This window comes from Moschus berezovskii, chromosome 9 (genome assembly GCF_049115385.1).
Source record: "Moschus berezovskii isolate FMDL1 chromosome 9, NW_MosBer_1.0, whole genome shotgun sequence".
NCBI lineage: Eukaryota > Metazoa > Chordata > Mammalia > Artiodactyla > Moschidae > Moschus > Moschus berezovskii.
In genome coordinates, this window is record NC_142468.1 from 72,636,694 (window position 1) to 72,654,832 (window position 18,139).

At 39.5% G+C, this 18,139-nt stretch overlaps 1 protein-coding gene across 5 annotated transcripts in view; it reads right to left on the reverse strand.

Moving 5' to 3' along the window:
- The window catches only part of CDIN1 (CDAN1 interacting nuclease 1), a 242,271-nt gene extending 235,737 nt beyond the window's left edge, over positions 1-6,534 (reverse strand). For 2 of the 5 annotated variants that reach the window (XM_088839824.1, XM_055437270.2), the window contains exon 1: positions 6,208-6,529. In XM_088839824.1, the coding sequence (XP_088695950.1) occupies positions 6,208-6,308 (101 nt within the window). In that variant the 5' untranslated portion in view covers positions 6,309-6,529. Of the gene's footprint in view, positions 1-6,207 lie in introns of all 5 variants that reach the window. The other 3 variants (XM_088839823.1, XM_055437269.2, XM_088839822.1) reach the window with 3 other exon arrangements.
- Positions 6,535-18,139: the final 11,605 nt, after the last annotated feature.

The window sequence follows — 18,139 nt, forward strand, 5'->3', positions numbered from 1 at the left end:
AGAAACATAGCAGACATCACCCCTTAACCAAGTGAATAAAGTTAACCCTCTGCAACAAGACATACGAAGTCTGGTCCCCCAGATAACATACCCTGAGAAGGGCAACATCGCTTCTAGGGTTTTCTTGCCAAAAATGTTTACCTTCATCTAATCATGAGAAAACGTTAAACATAAACTTAGGGACAGTCAACAAAATAATTAAACTCTTCAAAAGTGACAGTATCATAAAAGACAAAAAAAATAATTAGTAAGGAACAGTCACAGGATAAAGAAGACCACAAAGGCATGACAACTAATCTGGTGTGATCCTGAAATAGAAGAGACGTTAGTCAAAAACAAAACAACTAGCAAAGTTCAAAACAGGTCTGTAAATTACTTGACTATATTGCATTAAAATCAATTTCCTGATTTTGACAACTGTATGGTGGTTATGTAAGATGTTAACATTAGGGGAACCTGAGGGAAGGATATATGGTTATCCTTTATAATATTTCTTCAACTTTTCTCTAAGTTAAAATTTCAAAATAAGATAAGTATATAGGGGCTGGGGGCTTCTGCCTGAATAAGGAAGTCCAGGAATAAGATTGGGAGATGCAGATAAAGGACTACATTCTCAGCAAGTACTCAGATGCAGTATGTCCTATGTTCTTGGGGTCAAAGGGCCCATTTACTGTAAACTGCAGAATAAAATAGAATAAAGGTGAGTTTGGGAGTTGAAAAAATATTCAATTCAGTTCAGGTCAGATCAGTCGCTCAGTCGTGTCCTACTCTTTGCGATCCCATGAATCACAGCACACCAGGCCTCCCTGTTCATCACCAACTCCCAGAGTTCACTCAAACTCACATCCATCGAGTCGGTGATGCCATCCAGCCATCTCATTCTCTGTTGTCCCCTTCTCCTCCCGCCCCCAATCCCTTCCAGCATCAGAGTCTTTTCCAGTGAGTCAACTCATCGCATGAGGTGGCCAAAGTATTGGAGTTTCAGCTTTAGCATCAGTCCTTCCAATGAACACCCAGGACTGATCTCCTTGCAGTCCAAGGGACTCTCAAGAGTCTTAGGTTTGGGGAAAGTGAAACTACCTTTACCTTTGAGCATATTTACCTTTAGTAAATATTTACTAAAAGAAACTCCACCTGGAAAGATTAAAGAGCTAAGAATAAGCAAGCAAGTCATAAAGAACCGAGAAGAAAATTTAGGTGAAAAATTTACTTTTCATATCTTAGGACAGAAAAGCATAAATTTAAAGTTAAGAATATAAAAAAATAACAATATTTAAAAGTACAACAATTGGGAAAATATCGGCAATAAAAATATGACATGTAAAGCATCAACACCCTTAACACATGTAGATCAATAAATAATAAAAAAAAATCACTAGACAGTAAGAACAAACACTCTGATGAAAAATTAGGAAAAGGACACCAGGCAAGTAATTCAAGACAATAAACAATGGGGAAAATATAGAATGCATTAAAAAATGCAAATTATGTAAATTATCAAAAATGTAAATTATGAGATGTCATTCTTGATCCATCATACTAAAAACAAAACGATGACTCTCTTCAATACTGACAAAAGTTACAGAAATGGATACTATGCGCTGTGTGCTGTTAGGAATTGGATTAACATAATCTTTTTCATAGTAATTTGTCAATAAATATAAAAATCCTTCAAAATATAAATATCCTTTAGTTTGAAACTGCTTACGGTTGTTAAAGTGAGGCTGATGGACCCCTAGAGTCCCTGAGACTCTCTCAAAGGTCTACAAGGTCAAAACTATTTTTACAGAAACAGTACGACTTGATTTGCCTTTTCTTCTGTGTGACATTAGAACTGATGGTGCAAAAAGAATGGTGGCCAAAACTGCCAGCTCCTAAGCACAAACCAAGGCTGGACACAACTGGCCTAGGAGTCTCATGCTTGTAGGAAGAAAGCAAGCCAGTTTCACATAAGAATATCTTCAGTTCAGTTCAGTCGCTCAGTTGTGTCCGACTCTTTGCAACCCCATGAATCAAAGCACGCCAGGCCTCTATCACCAACTCCCGGAGTTCACTCAAACTCATGTCCATAGAGTCGGTGATGCCATCCAGCCATCTCATTCTCTGTCGTCCCCGTCTCCTCCCGCCCCCAAGATTCACTTTTTAATTTTATTAAATCTCAATCCTAGATACACATTCTCTTAACATTCTGTATAACAAAATAAGAGGTAAACCAAAAGCATGTCTGCTGCATATCGAAGCATGATGACTATCTGAAGGGGAAGCATTCGTATGACTGTTTCAGAGCTGAACTAGGTGCCCTTTCCATGGAACACCATTTCTTCTTGGATGAATGATGAACAAACTATGAATATTCACATTTGGGTATCTGGCAGACATTTTCTCAAAAATAAACAACATGAGCCTGTCACTTCAAGAGAAACAACCAATAGTATTTGTTGCCAATGAAAAAATTGAGCTTTCAAGGGGAAAATCAAATATTGGATATCTCTGCATCCATCACCGTGTTACAGCTTCAAATCCTACAGACTCTTCTGATGAAATCAATAGGGATATTAACAAATGTGATTGTTTTTGATGCTGTGTAATGAAAGGTGACAACATTTAGAAGATTTGCTAACTCACAACCAATAATTTGCAAATGAACAATGCATGATGATAAGAACTATGCATGGGTGAAAGATGCACTCAAAGTTCAAGACTCGCCAAAAAGTTCTATCATATGGTTTCACTTTCCACATTGCAATTCTAAGAAACTACCACTTGTTGGGTATTTTGTAGTATGTAGTAACAAAAATACTTTTCCTTTTTCCAACTACATTTTTGTCTAAGGCCAGAATTTCTTCATATTCTTTAATCAAGATAGCATATCACATGACGAAGCAGACAGATCTTATTTCTATTAAGACAGGTAGTGAAGAGATCTGCAAAAGTGTAAAACAAGGCCATTTTTCTCACTAGCTTTTTGAAATTATGGTTATTAATCTTTAAAATATATAAGCATTCTTTTTTAATTTCTCAGGTTTAATTTACATCTTTGTAAATATCAACAGATAAAACCCATGTAAACAAAAGTTTTCTGGGGTCCTCAATACTTTTTTAGAGTTTGAAGAGACCAAAAGTTTGAAAACTGATGATATGGTCGTTCCCAATTCCTGAGATTCTAAAGGATTAATAGGAAAACAAGCAGACTTGTCATGATATAAATACAGAAATAATACCATAAAATTAGTAAAACAAAACTTTTGATGTCTAGCAAGTACATCTAGAATGTGGATATTATTAGTTATTTAAAATAAATTATAAGGAATTTTTAAAGATGAGAAATGCTTACAATGTGTTAAATGACAAAAACAGGACCTATAAACTATATTAGCAGAGAAAGTATTGCACAGAAAAAAAAGACTAGAAATATTTTTTAAATATATTAACAGAAATTTTCAGAGCTGAAAGATTATGAATATTTTTAAATTTTCTTTACTGAGCATGTATTACTTTTTAAATCAGCAAAGTAAAAATTTTCAGCAATTTTAAAAAGCATTTCAGTACATTGATTATTTTCAGAATTCAATCTAGGTGAACATCACACAAAAAAATTATTGCTGCTGTTATTAAATATTAAAAATAATTAAGGTGGCTTGGTATAGAACTCTGAACTGAAAGTCATGAAACCTGTATTCTAGATACTTTTGAGCCATCCAGTATCTCCAAGCTTTTTGACAAGTCACTTAACTTCTTTGAACCACCAGAAATTATCTCTGAGGTCCTTACTTGACTAATCCTCAGGTAAAATGAACTGTCAGAGCTAAAGGTTGTTCAAGTCCTTTGCATCCAACATCTAAAGTAAAACAGTGCTATAGTGCAAACTGAGGCCAACTCTCAAATTACACACTTTACGGAATTCCTACCCATGCCTCTCTTCAATTCCTTCTGCAGCTTGGTAGTACAGCTCTCTCAATAAACTTTCCAGTAAAAGAATAGTTAGTTATACCCTAAATGGAATTTGAAAGAAGCAAAAATATTTGGAGATACATATATCATATGCCATATCTCAAAAAAGGCATATGAGAATAGGCAAGACACATGGTGCCCCAAAGGAATGGGAGTCTTTCATAAGTGAACTTCATTAATGCACACATGTAGAATCTAGGAAAATGGTACTGATGAACCTATTTGCAGGGCAGGAAGAGAGACGCAAACATGGAGAACAGACTTGTAGTCACAGGGAGGGGAATGAGAGGGTGGGTGAATTGAGAGAGTAGCACTGTAAAACAGCTAGCTAGTGGGAAGCTGCTATATAAAAGGGAGCCCAACCCCGTGCTCAGCAAGGAACAGAGGGGTAGGATGGGGGAGGGGTGGGAGAGAGGCTATATATGTATACATATAGCTGATTCATGTTTTTATACAGCAAAAACACAACATTGTAAAGCAATCACATTCCAATTAAAAAAGAAAGACATAAACCTTAATAAAAGTAAGAAGAGGTTACCTCTAATGGAAAGGAGAAGGTATTTGCTATGGAAAAGAAAGGAAAAGAATGAGGCAGAGACAAAGAGAAGAGAGGAAAAGAGAGAAGCAAAAATACAGTGCTAATATAAGTACGGAACAAGAGCAGAATAACCTAAGTGCATGATGCATCTGAAAACTGCCCGGAAAACTCTATTCCCTGACCAGCCTTCACCCATTCTAACTGTCAATTTTGTTCCTTGTTAGCGAATCTGATAAAAATCTTAAAGACTATAAAAGGATAAATTAAATCTGGATAATATTCAAAACAGATCTCTTCATATTACAGGTTAGGAAGACTGAGTCCTTCAAGGAAAAAGCTGAGTCATAAAAGACCTTAAATTTGTACATTACTAATACCAATTATCCAATAATCTCTCTGCTAGAAAACACTTCCTTGATGGTGTCAAAGACAAGGAAGCTCATGGTGTTCAGTGCCATGGAGTAAAATGGAATAAATTTGGATTTGGCTTTAAAACAGAATAAAGGTAAACATTCTATACTTTAAACATGGGACAAGTACCCTTCTGGTCCTGGATTCGTTCTTTGTGTCATGTCAGGGCCTCAGTTTATACATCTTTAAAATGAGGAAATCTATAGCATATAGTTGCTAAAGTCCCTTCGTAGAAAGTTGGATAAGCCTAAAAATCATTGGAAAAAAGACATGTGCAGGGAGAAGGGAAGTATGAAATACACCTGGAATGTGTATCCAGTGTTGTTACTGTTCAGTCGCTCAGTCGTGTCCGACTCTGCAACCCCGTGGACTGTAGTACGCCCGGCTTCCCTGTCCTTCACCATCTCCTGGAACTTGCTCAAACTCATGTCCATTGAATTGGTGATGCCAGTCAACCATCTCGTCCTCTGTTATCCCCTCTCTCATCCCCTCTCTCATCCTCTGCCATCCCCCATCTGTGCATCCATATGGTTGCTTGACGCAACAGTAGAATTCGTAGGGTACCAGTCTCTGACTGGCTTGGAACACTTGAGGTCACTTTGTTGCAGCAGAGAGCCACAGTCAACCAGAAGAGTCCCCTTTAGGCTTGTACTCCCCTTTGTTTCCAGAAGCCAATTAAAAGTGTCCTCCATTTTCATCTTTTGAATCTACAATTCATATTTCCACTTTGAGAGGGCCCTGCCACCTGTCATTCATTCCTAGAATCTGTCAATTAACCACTAGACATTAATGCAAGGAGGCCTCCCTGGTGGCTCAAGGGTAAAGAATCCGCCTGCCAATGCAGGAGATGCAGTTCGATCCCTGGGAGGGGAAGATCCCCTGGAGAAGGAAATAACAACCCACTCAAGTACTCTTGCCTGGAGAATTCCATGGACAGAGGAGCCTGGCAGGCTACACAGTCTATGGGGTTGCAAAGAGTAGGGCACGACTTAGCAACTAAACAATAACAAATTTATGCAGCACCTACTTATGTGCACCCATCAACTAGCAAAACCCAAGTTTTCAACAAACATTCGTTGATTTGAACTTAATTGCATGGCCTTGGAAGGCTGCCTGGGATTTATCCATTAAGACTCTCCTATAAGGCTGGTCAAAGAAGAAACCTTCAACATCCCTGATCTCCTAACACCTGACACTCGTGTTCCTCCCCAGTTATGTGTGACACGTGGTTCCTAAGCACCGGCTGGGCTGCCAGGCACAGCTGCTGCAGGCAAAAGGGCTCTGTGAGGGGCGAGACGGGCACTTACCTGGGGAACCTCTGCTTCAGCTTCCTCAGGCTCTGCCTGGTAGGCGGCACAGACACTAGGCACTGGGCTATCTCGTCGTACTGGGCTTTGGTCAGTATCATGTTGGGCCAGGGACAGGGAGATGACAAGGGAAAGGAAAAAGAACACCCTTGTCTCGAGCAGTCTTGCTCTTGACAGACGCGGTTGCGTACACAGCAGCACACCGCTGTGTCCCCGACTTCCTGGGCCCCTAACTCCCTGCACCCCTGGGTGCACAAGCCTAGACTTCACCAGGCACCTCCGCGGCGGGAGGCGGGCTGTAGACAGACTGCCCTTTCTTGGCGTTCTGAGCAGCCGCAGTGGGCCCAGCCGAAGGCAGCCAGCCGCCATGTCAGTTAAGGGCAATCCAACCAGGAAGTAACAGCTGGCAGAGGTGGCGCCTAAATCTCTAAGGGGAGGTCCCTGGGCATGGCCCACCTGGGATTAAGGTGGGAGGCTCTTGGCTTTAACGCCTTCCCTGTTGCCAGAAACCAGGGAGTCCTGGCGCATCGATCAGGCAGCAGGGCTCACATGAGTCCGGGAAAATGACTGCCAGGGCGCGCGATTTGAACACGCTTCCAACCGCGCACGTTTAACCGCAGCTCCAATCGGAGACAGGCCTGCAAAGAAACACGCCTTCTCTCAGCGAAAGACTCTTTGCGCCCTGGAAGCCTGAGAAGAGGAGCTGTAAAACCGCAAACCCACTAAGATCGCCGTAGAGTTAACAGCTTGGCTTGTGTTGAGGGAAGTAAAAAAAACTTGTGCAGCTCGCGAGGAACACAGTTTTGGCCCTTCTGGGAAAGAGGCTAGAAAACAGAACCCACATCATCAAAGAGTAAAGAATGACTGCAGTAAAGAATATGACATTCAGTCCTCACAATTAGGTGCTCAAGAACTGGAATCATTTCTTATTCATTTGCGAATTGCTGCTGCTGCTGCTGCTGCTAAGTCGCTTCAGTAGTGTTCGACTCTAAGCGACCCCACAGACAGCAGCCCACCAGGCTCCGCCGTCCCTGGGATTCTCCAGGCAAGAACACTGGAGTGGGTTGCCATTTCCTTCTCCCATGCATGAAAGTGAAAAGTGAAAGTGAAGTCGCTCAGTCACCAGTTCTCAAAAAATAGTAGGCGTTCAGTAAATATTTGAAGAAATAAGTCAGTGGAAGAATTTATCTGTTTTAAGTATGTGTTGTGGGTGGATCTCAGCTTGCCAGAGGCCATTGATTAGGACATTAGCCCCTCCTTTAATCCATTTAAAATAAATCTACTTGGTTCTTAGAAGGTCATGTGTTATGTTTGTTTTCAAAATTTAACATTTTATATGAAAAAGTGTTTAGATATAGAATGTGTGAATGGTTATTTCGTTGTTGTTGTTCATTTTTAAATCTAGAATAAGACCTGGGTTAGAAGTTTAGCTTAGATATGTCTCCTTAGATTCTTTACACTGTCTAAGCCTCAATTCCTTTGTCTGTAAAACTGATTTTTGATTCATGGGGTTATTTGTAAGATTAAATAAGATAGTACAATGAATGGATTCATTAGCTTCCAGCAGATAGTCTATGGAAGATAAATAGCCTGTATAAGATAGTTGTTCAGCAGCTTCAGTTCAGTTCAGTCGCTCAGTCATGTCTGACTCTTTGCGACCCCATGAACCACAGCACGCTAGGCCTCCCTGTCCATCACCAACTCCCGGAGTTCACTCAAACTCATGTCCATCAAGTCGGTGATGCCATCCAGCCATCTCATTCTCTGTTCAGCAGCTTAGTCATGTCCAACTCTTTGTGACCCAATGGACTGCAACATGCCAGGCTTCCCTGTCCTTCACCATCTCCCCAAGCCTGCTCAAACTCATGTCCATTGAGTCGGTGATGCCATCCAACCATCTTGTCGTCTGTCGTCCCCTTCTCCTTCCGTCAATCTTTCCCAGCATCAGGGTCTTTTCCAATGAGTCTGCTCACTGTATAAGATTACTTGATGGTAATAGGTCAGGGCATTTACCAGGTGTTGTTTGCTCCCCACACTTTGACTCGTTTGATCCCTATAATTTCCTAGGAGGCAGATACTATTCCTCCTCTTCCTCCTCTCCTCCTCCTCCTCCCTTTTGTGCAGGGTGAATAAACTGAGGCATGAAAAGGGTAAGTAACCTCCCAGAGGTCATGAGAACGAGCAAGCAGCAGGGGTAATTTAAACTCCTGAAATTTGGTTCCAGGATCTGTGCTCATGCCAACTCAAAGTAATGCTTAATTACTACACCAAAGAAAGAAGGAAAAAAAAAAGTCACACTCTCTTAGGCCAAAGGTTAAGGGTTTTCTTTTTTTTGAAAGGAGACAATGAATATTTCAAAGAATCTTTTAGTCCAAGTTTTAAAAAAGCTTCATCACTTTATTTTGCCAGGCGTCTCAAAGTCCCATATCAATAGTGGATCCTGAATTCAGCAACCATAGATTCTTTTGAATATTTACATCAGAATGTTTCCTTCCCATATGCTTTGCATCTAGCTCTGGTTGTGTGACATTAGTACATAACTATTTATTTATGGCAGCATGGCCTGGAGTTGCCACCTGGCTAGTTTGTTGCTGACCCTGCCATGACTCTTACATGAAAGCTAGCTGACGATAAGCAGACACCACTTGATCCCCCATTCCTTTCTCCTTCACCACTTCACTCTTCAATTCACAGCCAACAGATTTTTATAGAAAACATCAGTTCAAGGATGTTTGCACTGGATTATTTTTTATAGTAACTCTTCTCTCTGGCTCTTGTCCTGCACGCACCCTCACAACCCTAAAGGAAAAGGCCAGGTTTGTTTTTCTGTTTTTATTTTTAACATGTTGGCAGTTTAGAATTTTGACCCAAATCCAGTAGATTGTTTAGAGTTAGCGCCAGGGGAAAAGCACAGTGATGTTACTGTTTTCATTGGCAATGACAGTAGTGTTGTTTATTAAGTACAAAATAGAAGCAAAGCAGAAATGTGATGGTTGCCATGTAGGTGTTTCTTATTTTCTTTGAACATGAGCTAGTTGGAGTAAGCCAACTATTTCTTTGAGACACGTTTTCTCCCTCTTTTGCCCCATCTCTTAAAATCCATTCTGTGCCCCCCATCTGCTCTTATTCCTTCTAGAGTAGTCTCCATGCCTGGAGTTGCCCCACTGTTTCTCAGTCCGTCTGTCGCTAATATCAACCATTTTCTACTAAGTAAAGAAGGGTCATGAAATGAAAACAAAACCAAATGAAAAACCCAAAGAACTGGCTACCTGTTTAAAATCAGCCATAAATTGTGTGACCTTGAGCAAGTGACAGCCTCTCTGATCTTGAATGTCCTCCGTGTAACCCTAAGAAATGGAACTTTATAGTTCTAATAGGGAGAAAAAAATCTACAAATATTAAAAAAGTGTAGGAAATCATAACAAGAAAATATGTCAAAATGAGGACTAATATAGCTCTCTGGAAGATGGTACTGAGTCAGTAGCTTGACCAGATTTCCTTCTGCCAATTCAGGACCATGTGAATAACGAACAATTTTAAAGGAGTGTGGGGTTTGCCAGGGAGGTGACAGAGGTCATTTCAAGAAGAGTGCAAAACACAATGGACTAAAAATAAGAATGAGCCAAGTCACGCGCATGGGAAAGTTATTCTGGCTGGAGCAAGGAGTTCTAGGCAGAGTGCAACCGAATTAAAGAAGCTTCACATTGGAAAGAGACATGTTTTTAAACTGTCTTGTTGAATCTGCCAAATCTAATGCATGTTTTTAAAAGTAAATACTGATACATTATTTTTATTATATTTTAAAACCTGATTCTATTTATGGAACCTTGTTAAAATCATCTCACTGATTACTTTAAAGAAAAATTATTGAAGTTTACTAACTAAATAAAGAAGGCACTTATTATTTAAGCACCTAGTCTGCTTAAACATTGTCCCATTAGCTCCTGATTTATAGTTTAGGAAACTGAGGGTCAAAGAGAGTAAAGGACTTGCCTAATGTGTCTAGTTAAGTTGCAAAACTATGATTTGGACCCAAGTTAGTTCAACTATAAAACCTCATTTTCTCCATCATATTGTACTAGAATTCAAAAATGAAAACCTCTTTGGTTGAGTTATCCTCAATCATTTATGCTTTGAAATAACCAGCTACTTTCTTTGACCACAACCAGTGCCTTCTGAAGACCTTCAATATTGACATTTAGACACACTTAAAAAAATTGTCTGGCCTCTTTGACTAGAAGAGACAGCATATATTTTTGTCTTTGCCTTATGAAGTACCATCTAAAGTGATGCATCTTTTGAAACAAAAGTTTCCATCTTTATACTTGCCAGCAAGTCATTTTATCATGTGTGTGTGTGTGTTTGTGTGTGTGAGCTGCTCAGTTGTGTCTGACTCTTTGTGACCCCATGTTCTGTAGCCCTCCAGGCCCCTCTGTTCGTGGAATTCTGTAGGCAAGAATACTGGAGGGGGAAGCCATTCTCTTCTTCAGGGGATCTTCCTGACCCAGGCAGGGATTGAACCCCAGTCTCCCACATTGCAGGCAGATTCTTTACCATCTGAATCACCAGGGAAGTCCCATTTTATCATAGTCCCCAGATAATACAGATATTTAGTAAACAATAAAGATCAGAATAATGCAGTTATTGAGGGTTGGAACAATCACTCAATTTAAGGAATTGAGGAAAACCAAAGGAAACATAGAGAAAGATATATCACACCATGATGATGGGACAGATACACCAAATGGTCCTAAGACCAAAATCACAGATTGATTGCTTGTGCAAGTCAATGATGAATGAACTCCTAGCCTGTCAAATGAAGTGGCCAGATTCCAGAGACAGGTTACACGTTGAAGGGGTTATTCCCCAATGACCTGTTACAAAACTAAAACTGTGTCCCATGTGTACATAATTTAGAAGGGCACTTCCCAGGTCTCACTTAGTCAATAATTCTAAGAGCCAGTGTTGTGGGGGGTACTTACCAAGGGTAGGCATCATACTAAGCACCTTACACGTATCTATTTTCACTTCATTCTCAAATCCAGCCTCAAGATGTAAGTGCTATCATTAAATTCATGTTACAGGTGAGAAGCCTTAGGCTTACAGAGTTGGTTTCTATGTAACTCATCCAATGTTTTATGACATTCTGGAAAGTGTTTCTCACAGTATCTGTGTTGAGGGCCCAGTTTTCCCCAAATTTTTCATAGACAAATACTTCTGTAAAATACGGTAAAAAACTGAATTACTTTAAAAATAAAATTTAAAAAGACAAAAACATAAAAGGAAGTCCCCAATTTGTTACTATGAGACTCAACAGACATGTAATTACTGTCAGATCAATACAAAAAGTTCAGTTTCTGTAGTTGTCATATCAAGACACGTAAGAAAAGATTTGAGGATCAGCACTGGTTTGCTGATCACATTGCGATTAGAACTGGGCCAGTACCTTTAGAAGTCCAGAGTGTAAGCCAGGTATGTGTAAAGCCTAGGACATCATACATTCATGTATTCTTGGCTAGAAGAGCAGTATAACCTGTTTCTTTAGACTTCTAAGTACAGTCATCATTATTTTTGCCTTTATTCTACTATATTTAAGTCTTCTAAGTAATGTATATTCATTAAAATCAGCAGTGCAAATTCTTACAGGCTACTTCATACATATCCTATAAAGTTAACACCATGTGTTTTTATAGCATAAACCCTAATTTGTTCTTTATATTATAAACCCATCAATCAGAGCTCATATACCTCTTCAATTCAGAATCACACATCGAACACTATTGGCATATGATAAAGATTATTAATTGGCATTTACATGTTTCTTGTTATCACATTTGACAAGGATTAGAAACAAAAGTAGTATTTTCAGGGACAGTTTCTCTTGGGTGTTTGTGTGTTATAGCAAAAGAAGACACAGGAACATGTTTGCTGGAGAAAGACTGAAGCCTCTTAAATTTTCTCCTCAGGCTCATCTGGGACTTGTGGATAATTTGCAGGCAATTTGTATCCCCTTTTCCTGCAGGACGAAACCTCAGATGTGATTTCTGCAGTTGTCAATCACTCTTCTTGTCCCACAGACCATTCTGTAAGGATACATCATGTTCTGAGGGCTTTCACACGTTTACAAATTCAGGAATTGATAGGACCTAGAGTAGAAGGTTTCTACTGGAGAGAAAAAGCAATGAGAGACAAGGAATCAGGCCTGTCCTTAATAAGCACTTCTTTCAATGCAAGCTAGAGTTGGAAGCACATGTCAGATGGAGATTAGCTCTAAGTCTCTTCGTTTAAAAAATTACTTTCTTTGCCATACCACTGGGTTAGACTTTGAAAAGAGCAGGCAAGATGCCAGTCCGGATTTATAACCTTCTTTCTCTCCATGATTGATAGAAAGAGAGTTAAAGGAAGGAGTTCCTTCCGAGTTAAGTATAGAGATTATTCTAATAAGAATAGTCTCCTTTATTTTGAGAAAATGAAGCCATATTACATAGTTATCCAATGAATCACCATCACAGAATCTATAACTAGCCTTATTATACACACTTGGCATATGGAGAAACTGAGACATAAAATGGCTTCAGTGTCAACCAGTTCTGTTTGATTTAACTTTTAGATGTGAGGCTATAAAAATACATCTTTATTTTTATACTTTTTTTTTTCTCATGATCATGAGAGAACATATACTCCTTGTATCCAAAGACACAAGGTCAGATCCTACAGATCCATAGTCCCATCACTTGGAAGCCACCATTGTAACCATGTTTGCATTATTCCTTCCAGTCATTTTTCTACCAAGTTTGTTCTTTTCATAGATAAAAGCAAACTGTATTTACGGTTTGAATGGAGTCCCACTCCATTCACTTTATGTTATGTCATGAGCCAAAGATACTCTTATAAATACTTGACAGTTTTGACCCTAGTTTAGACTAAGAGTGGAGCAGTAGGTTGCTGGAGTTAGGAGGTAAACTCTCATAAGACCAGTCCTTGAACGAGGTCCTTAGCATAGCCAGCACGAAGCTGGGCCATCCTCTGGTTCCAGCAATGGGTTAAGATTCAGACAATGTGGGAATGATGTAATGGACCTTCTGGAACAAGGCAGAGATTTCTGTGACTGATGGACACCTTTCCTGGGCATTCCATTCACAGAACTCTGATTGCAATCATGTTAGTGAGCCTCCTACCACACAGACATTCTGTCAGTCAACACACAGACACAGGAGCCAGCATGCATTTTTTAAGATGGCTACTAGTTCTATCTAAACATTCAGATTCATTACAGGCCTCAACGCAGGGTATAAATGTTTTGCATTGCCAAGAAGACAGACACACTTGATGTCAGTCCTCATGCCAGGAGAGTCTGGGTTTCCATTTCACTTTCCAACAATACTGCTGCTGCTACTGCTAAGTCGCTTCAGTCATGTCCGACTCTGTGTGACCCCATAGACGGCCTCCTACCAGGCTCCCCCGTCCCTGGGATTCTCCAGGCAAGAACACTGGAGTGCGTTGCTGGTTCCTTCTCCAATGCTTGAAAGTGAAAGTGAAGTTGCTCAGTCGTGTCTGACTTTTAGTAACCTCATGGACTGCAGCCTACCAGGCTCCTCCGTCCATGGGATTTTCCAGGCAAGAGTACTGGAGTGGGGTGCCATTGCCTTCTCCGTCCAACAACACTAAAAGGTTTAAATTGGTGCAGGGATGAGAAGGGCTTCAAGGTAATGGGTTGGGCAGGGAGTAACAGAGGTGGTTTCTTGAACAATTAAGCTCTCCATGTGTGCGCGCATACAAACACCTACACACAGACACACACAGATACACACACACACCCCCTAGTTTTACAAAACAACATGAGCTATTTGTAAAGATTAAAACTTTAAAAAACGTAATATGAATGCTTTTAAAATACAAAGACCCATGTAACACATTTATATTAGTTCCTCTTAGAAAAATATGGGACAAAAAGTCATTCATTCATTCATCAGATAATTTACTGAGTGCTACCGTGTGCCAGGCACCGTTCTAGGCCATGTGCATAAACAACATACAGGATTGACTAAATCCTCACCATCAAAGTTTCTATTCTTCAACAAATTAGATTTAGTTTATCAAAAGAGTATTTCATATTCTAGTTTAAAGGAGACTTTGTTCAGTCACTAAAGAGACATAACAACAAAATATAATACCTGACCATAAACTAAATCCTGTACTGGAGGGGAAAAGTACAATTAAGGACATTATTGGATGAACTCACAAAACTGGAACACAAATGAGAGATTATATTTTAAATATGTTACCTAAAATGATCCAGAAAAAAAAAATCAAGAACAATGAGAGAGTAAATGATAAATCAAATAGAGTAAAATGTCAACAGTAGCTGAATATAGAAAAAAGGTATGTGGTCAGTTTTTGTCCTCTTTTTATTTTGTATTATTTTTATTTTGTAATGTTTTGGTAAATTTGAGATTATTTTCAAATAAAAAAATTTATTTTTTTCTCCTATTTCACAGTGTAAAATGAATGAAAACACAGTGTCCTTCAATCATGTAGCAAGCTCCTGTCAATCATGTATGATTTGTAGACATTTGATTGACATGCTGATTTTCTTGGGACTTCAAAGATGGGATTGTATTCCCTAATCAGACCCACAGGATAACTGAGGTATAACTTTCAAAACGTCTCCATGTGTCAGCTCACAGCATGGACCATAGGTGCCTTCTGTCTCATCCAAGAACCTAATGATTTACTTTTATATCCATAAGAAATATATCTTTAATATATAATTACCCCACTCACACTGTGTAGTTGTAATCCACACTCTCTGGGTTCATAAACACTCTAAAGAACACAACTATATAATAGAAACAGGAAATTCCACCAAACAATCCCTGAAAACATACACCAGTCTTTCCTTCTGTCTTCCCTGTCTCCTTCTCAGGGGTCAGATAGCTCTCCCAGCCTCCTCTCTCTCTCTCTCTCCACTATTTCCTTCACAGATGATTACCCCAGTAAATCTCTTCATGTCAAATCCTGTCTTGGCATCTGCTTCTCAGAGAACATAGTCTAACCTGGCCCTCTATCTTCAGAAGCATACACATAGAACTAGAGGTTATACATAGTCACCCTATTGCATTTGAGTGTTTCCCAAGCTTCCATCAGCAATACGTTAAAAATGATCTCCCAAGAAGTCAATCTAATCTAGTATTATAGACTAGGCTTTGAAGTCAAAAGGACTCAGGTAGAAGAATTAGTTGGATGACCTTAATATTTAATGGGATCAGATATCTATCTCAGTGATATCCATAATAATAATAGAGAGGATTCTATTTTTTATGGACTCCCCTTTTACAGGGACCATGCAGATTTTCTTCTTTTCTAAAGACAGATGGCAAATTACCCATATGTGAGCTTCCTCGGGTGCAATCAAAATTCGTATTTGTTTCCCTCAAACAAAGTTAAATTTATACCCAGAAGCCCTGAATTGGAGTTTAACTATTTCTATAATTCTCTAGGCTTATGTTCATCAGGACTACCTTGGAGTTCTTCATTTCCACAAATGACTAATCCCATGTTGGTTGTTTCTTGAAGAGTAATGCGTATTTCAGTCTTGCCCAATGTCTAATAACATCTTTTGTCTGAACCTGAGGGCCCAAAGCCATGTATCCTCTTGTGTACTGCAGATGCCCATCTTGGAAATATGAAGGCACCTCACCCACAACTTTTTAACAATTAAGCTCATTTTTATGCCCCTCTATATGTGCTTTCTTTCTTGGAAAATGGCACTACCCCATATCCATTTCTTCACAGCTCAGCTAACACTGTGTCCCACCTGTCACCCTGAGATCTACGTCACTGCCATTTTTAAGGCTTTTTCTTTCTTTATTCTATTAGTGCTCTAATGAAATCCCTGCCATAGGCTGTCTTGACTCCAGTCTTTCACACTGAAAACAAAGTGATTTTCTAAAAATGTAAATATAAGTCTCTTTGAGATGCTCTTGCCTACTTTGCAGGTTTCATTTCTTCTTTCCATTTCTTGATAAACCCTGCATACATATGAGTTGCTATTAGGTTGGTGAAAAAGTAATGGCAGCTTTGGACCATGAATTTTAAATCATTATATCTAGGCTCAAACATTTCTTAATCAAAATAGGAACCATTACAATCAACACATTTTGCCAATAAGAAATAAGTTTGATTATTTCTATAGCATATAAATCCATCCTTCAGGGTTTGACGAACTCTTGAAAAGCATTTTCTGCCTCCTGCTGACTGTGGAAGCATTTTCCCTGAAAAAGTTGTTAAGATGCTTGAAGAAGTGGTAGTCAGTTGGCAAGAGAGCAGGTGAATACGGCAAATGAGGCAAAACCTTGTAACCCAATTCGTTCAACTTTTGAAATGTTGGTTGTATGACATGCAGTCAGGGGTTGTTGTGGAGAATAATTGGGCTCTTTCTGTTGACCAATGCTGGCTGCAGGTGTTGCAGTTTACAGTGTATCTCCACTTGCTGAGCATAGTTTTCAGATGTAATAGTTTCACCAGGATTCAGAAAGCTATAGTGGATCAGATGGGCAGCAGACCCCCAAACAGTGACCATGACCATTTCTTTGGTGCAAGTTTGGTTTTGGAAAGTTCTGTGGAGCTTCTTCTTGGTCCAGCCACTGAGCTGGTCATTGTTGGTTGTATAAAATCCACTTTTCAATGAATGTCACAATCTGATCGAGAAATGGTTTCCTGTTTCATAGAATGAGAAGACTCTTCAAAGTGATGATTTTTTTAAATTTTTTGGTCAGCTCATGAGGCACCCACTTATGGAGTTTTTCGTCTTTCCAATTTGCTTCAAATGCCCAATGACCGTAGAATGGTTGACATTGAGTGCTTCAGCAACTCCTTGTATAGTTGTAAGAGGATCAGCTTTGATAATCCTCTCAATTGTCATTGTCAACTTTTGATGACCAGGCAGTGTGCTCCTCATCTTCAAGGCTCTCATCACTTTTGCAAAACTTCTTGAACCACCACTGCACTATACATTCAACAGCAGTTCCTGGCCAAATGCACTGTTGATGTTGTGAGTTGTCTCTGCTGCTTTTCGACCCATTTTGAACTCAAATAAGAAAATCTGAAAGCTGAAATTTGCTTTTAGTCTAACATAATTTCCCTAGTCTAAAATAAATATAAAATAAACCACACAAAATAAGTCATTAGGCTTCCCCTAGGCTCAGTGGTAAAGAATCTGCCTTCAGTGAAGGAGGTGCAGGAGACATGGGTTCAATCCCTGGGTCAGGAAGATCCACCTGGAAGAGGAAATGGAAACCAGAATCCAGTATTCTTGCCTGGAGAATCCCATGGACAGAGGAACCTGGCAGGCTACAGAACATAGGGTTGCAAAAGTCAGACACAACTGAAGGGTTGCATGCACACACAATAAGTCATTAGCAAAAAAAAAAACCATAAAGTGAGAAATGCACATTAAAATGATGTATAACAAAACCACATTTATTTAAGAATGTACTCCAATATCAAACAGTAAAGTTTAACAATGCAAAACTGCAATTACTTTTGTACCAACTCAAAATCTCAACCCACTCCAGTGTTCTTGCCTGGAGAATCCCAGGGACGGGGGAGCCTGGTGGGCTGCCGTCTATGGGGTCACACAGAGTTGGACACGACTGAAGTGACTTAGCAGCAGCAGCACAACATGCTAAGCATCAGAAAGAGTCCTTTTCAGCCCTAGGTGGGAGGTACTATCACTTCAAATGAGAAAAATCAGAGAAGATAGGTAGCCTGCTCAATATCATAAAACTGACAAGGGACAGGGACAAGTCTTTTTGTCTTCAAGGTTACCCCTTTTTTTAAAAAAAGTGAGGCATTATATATACATGCATTAAAGAGTACAAATTTGAGTGTACAGTTTCATAAGAATTGACAAATATATAAACCCCAGTCA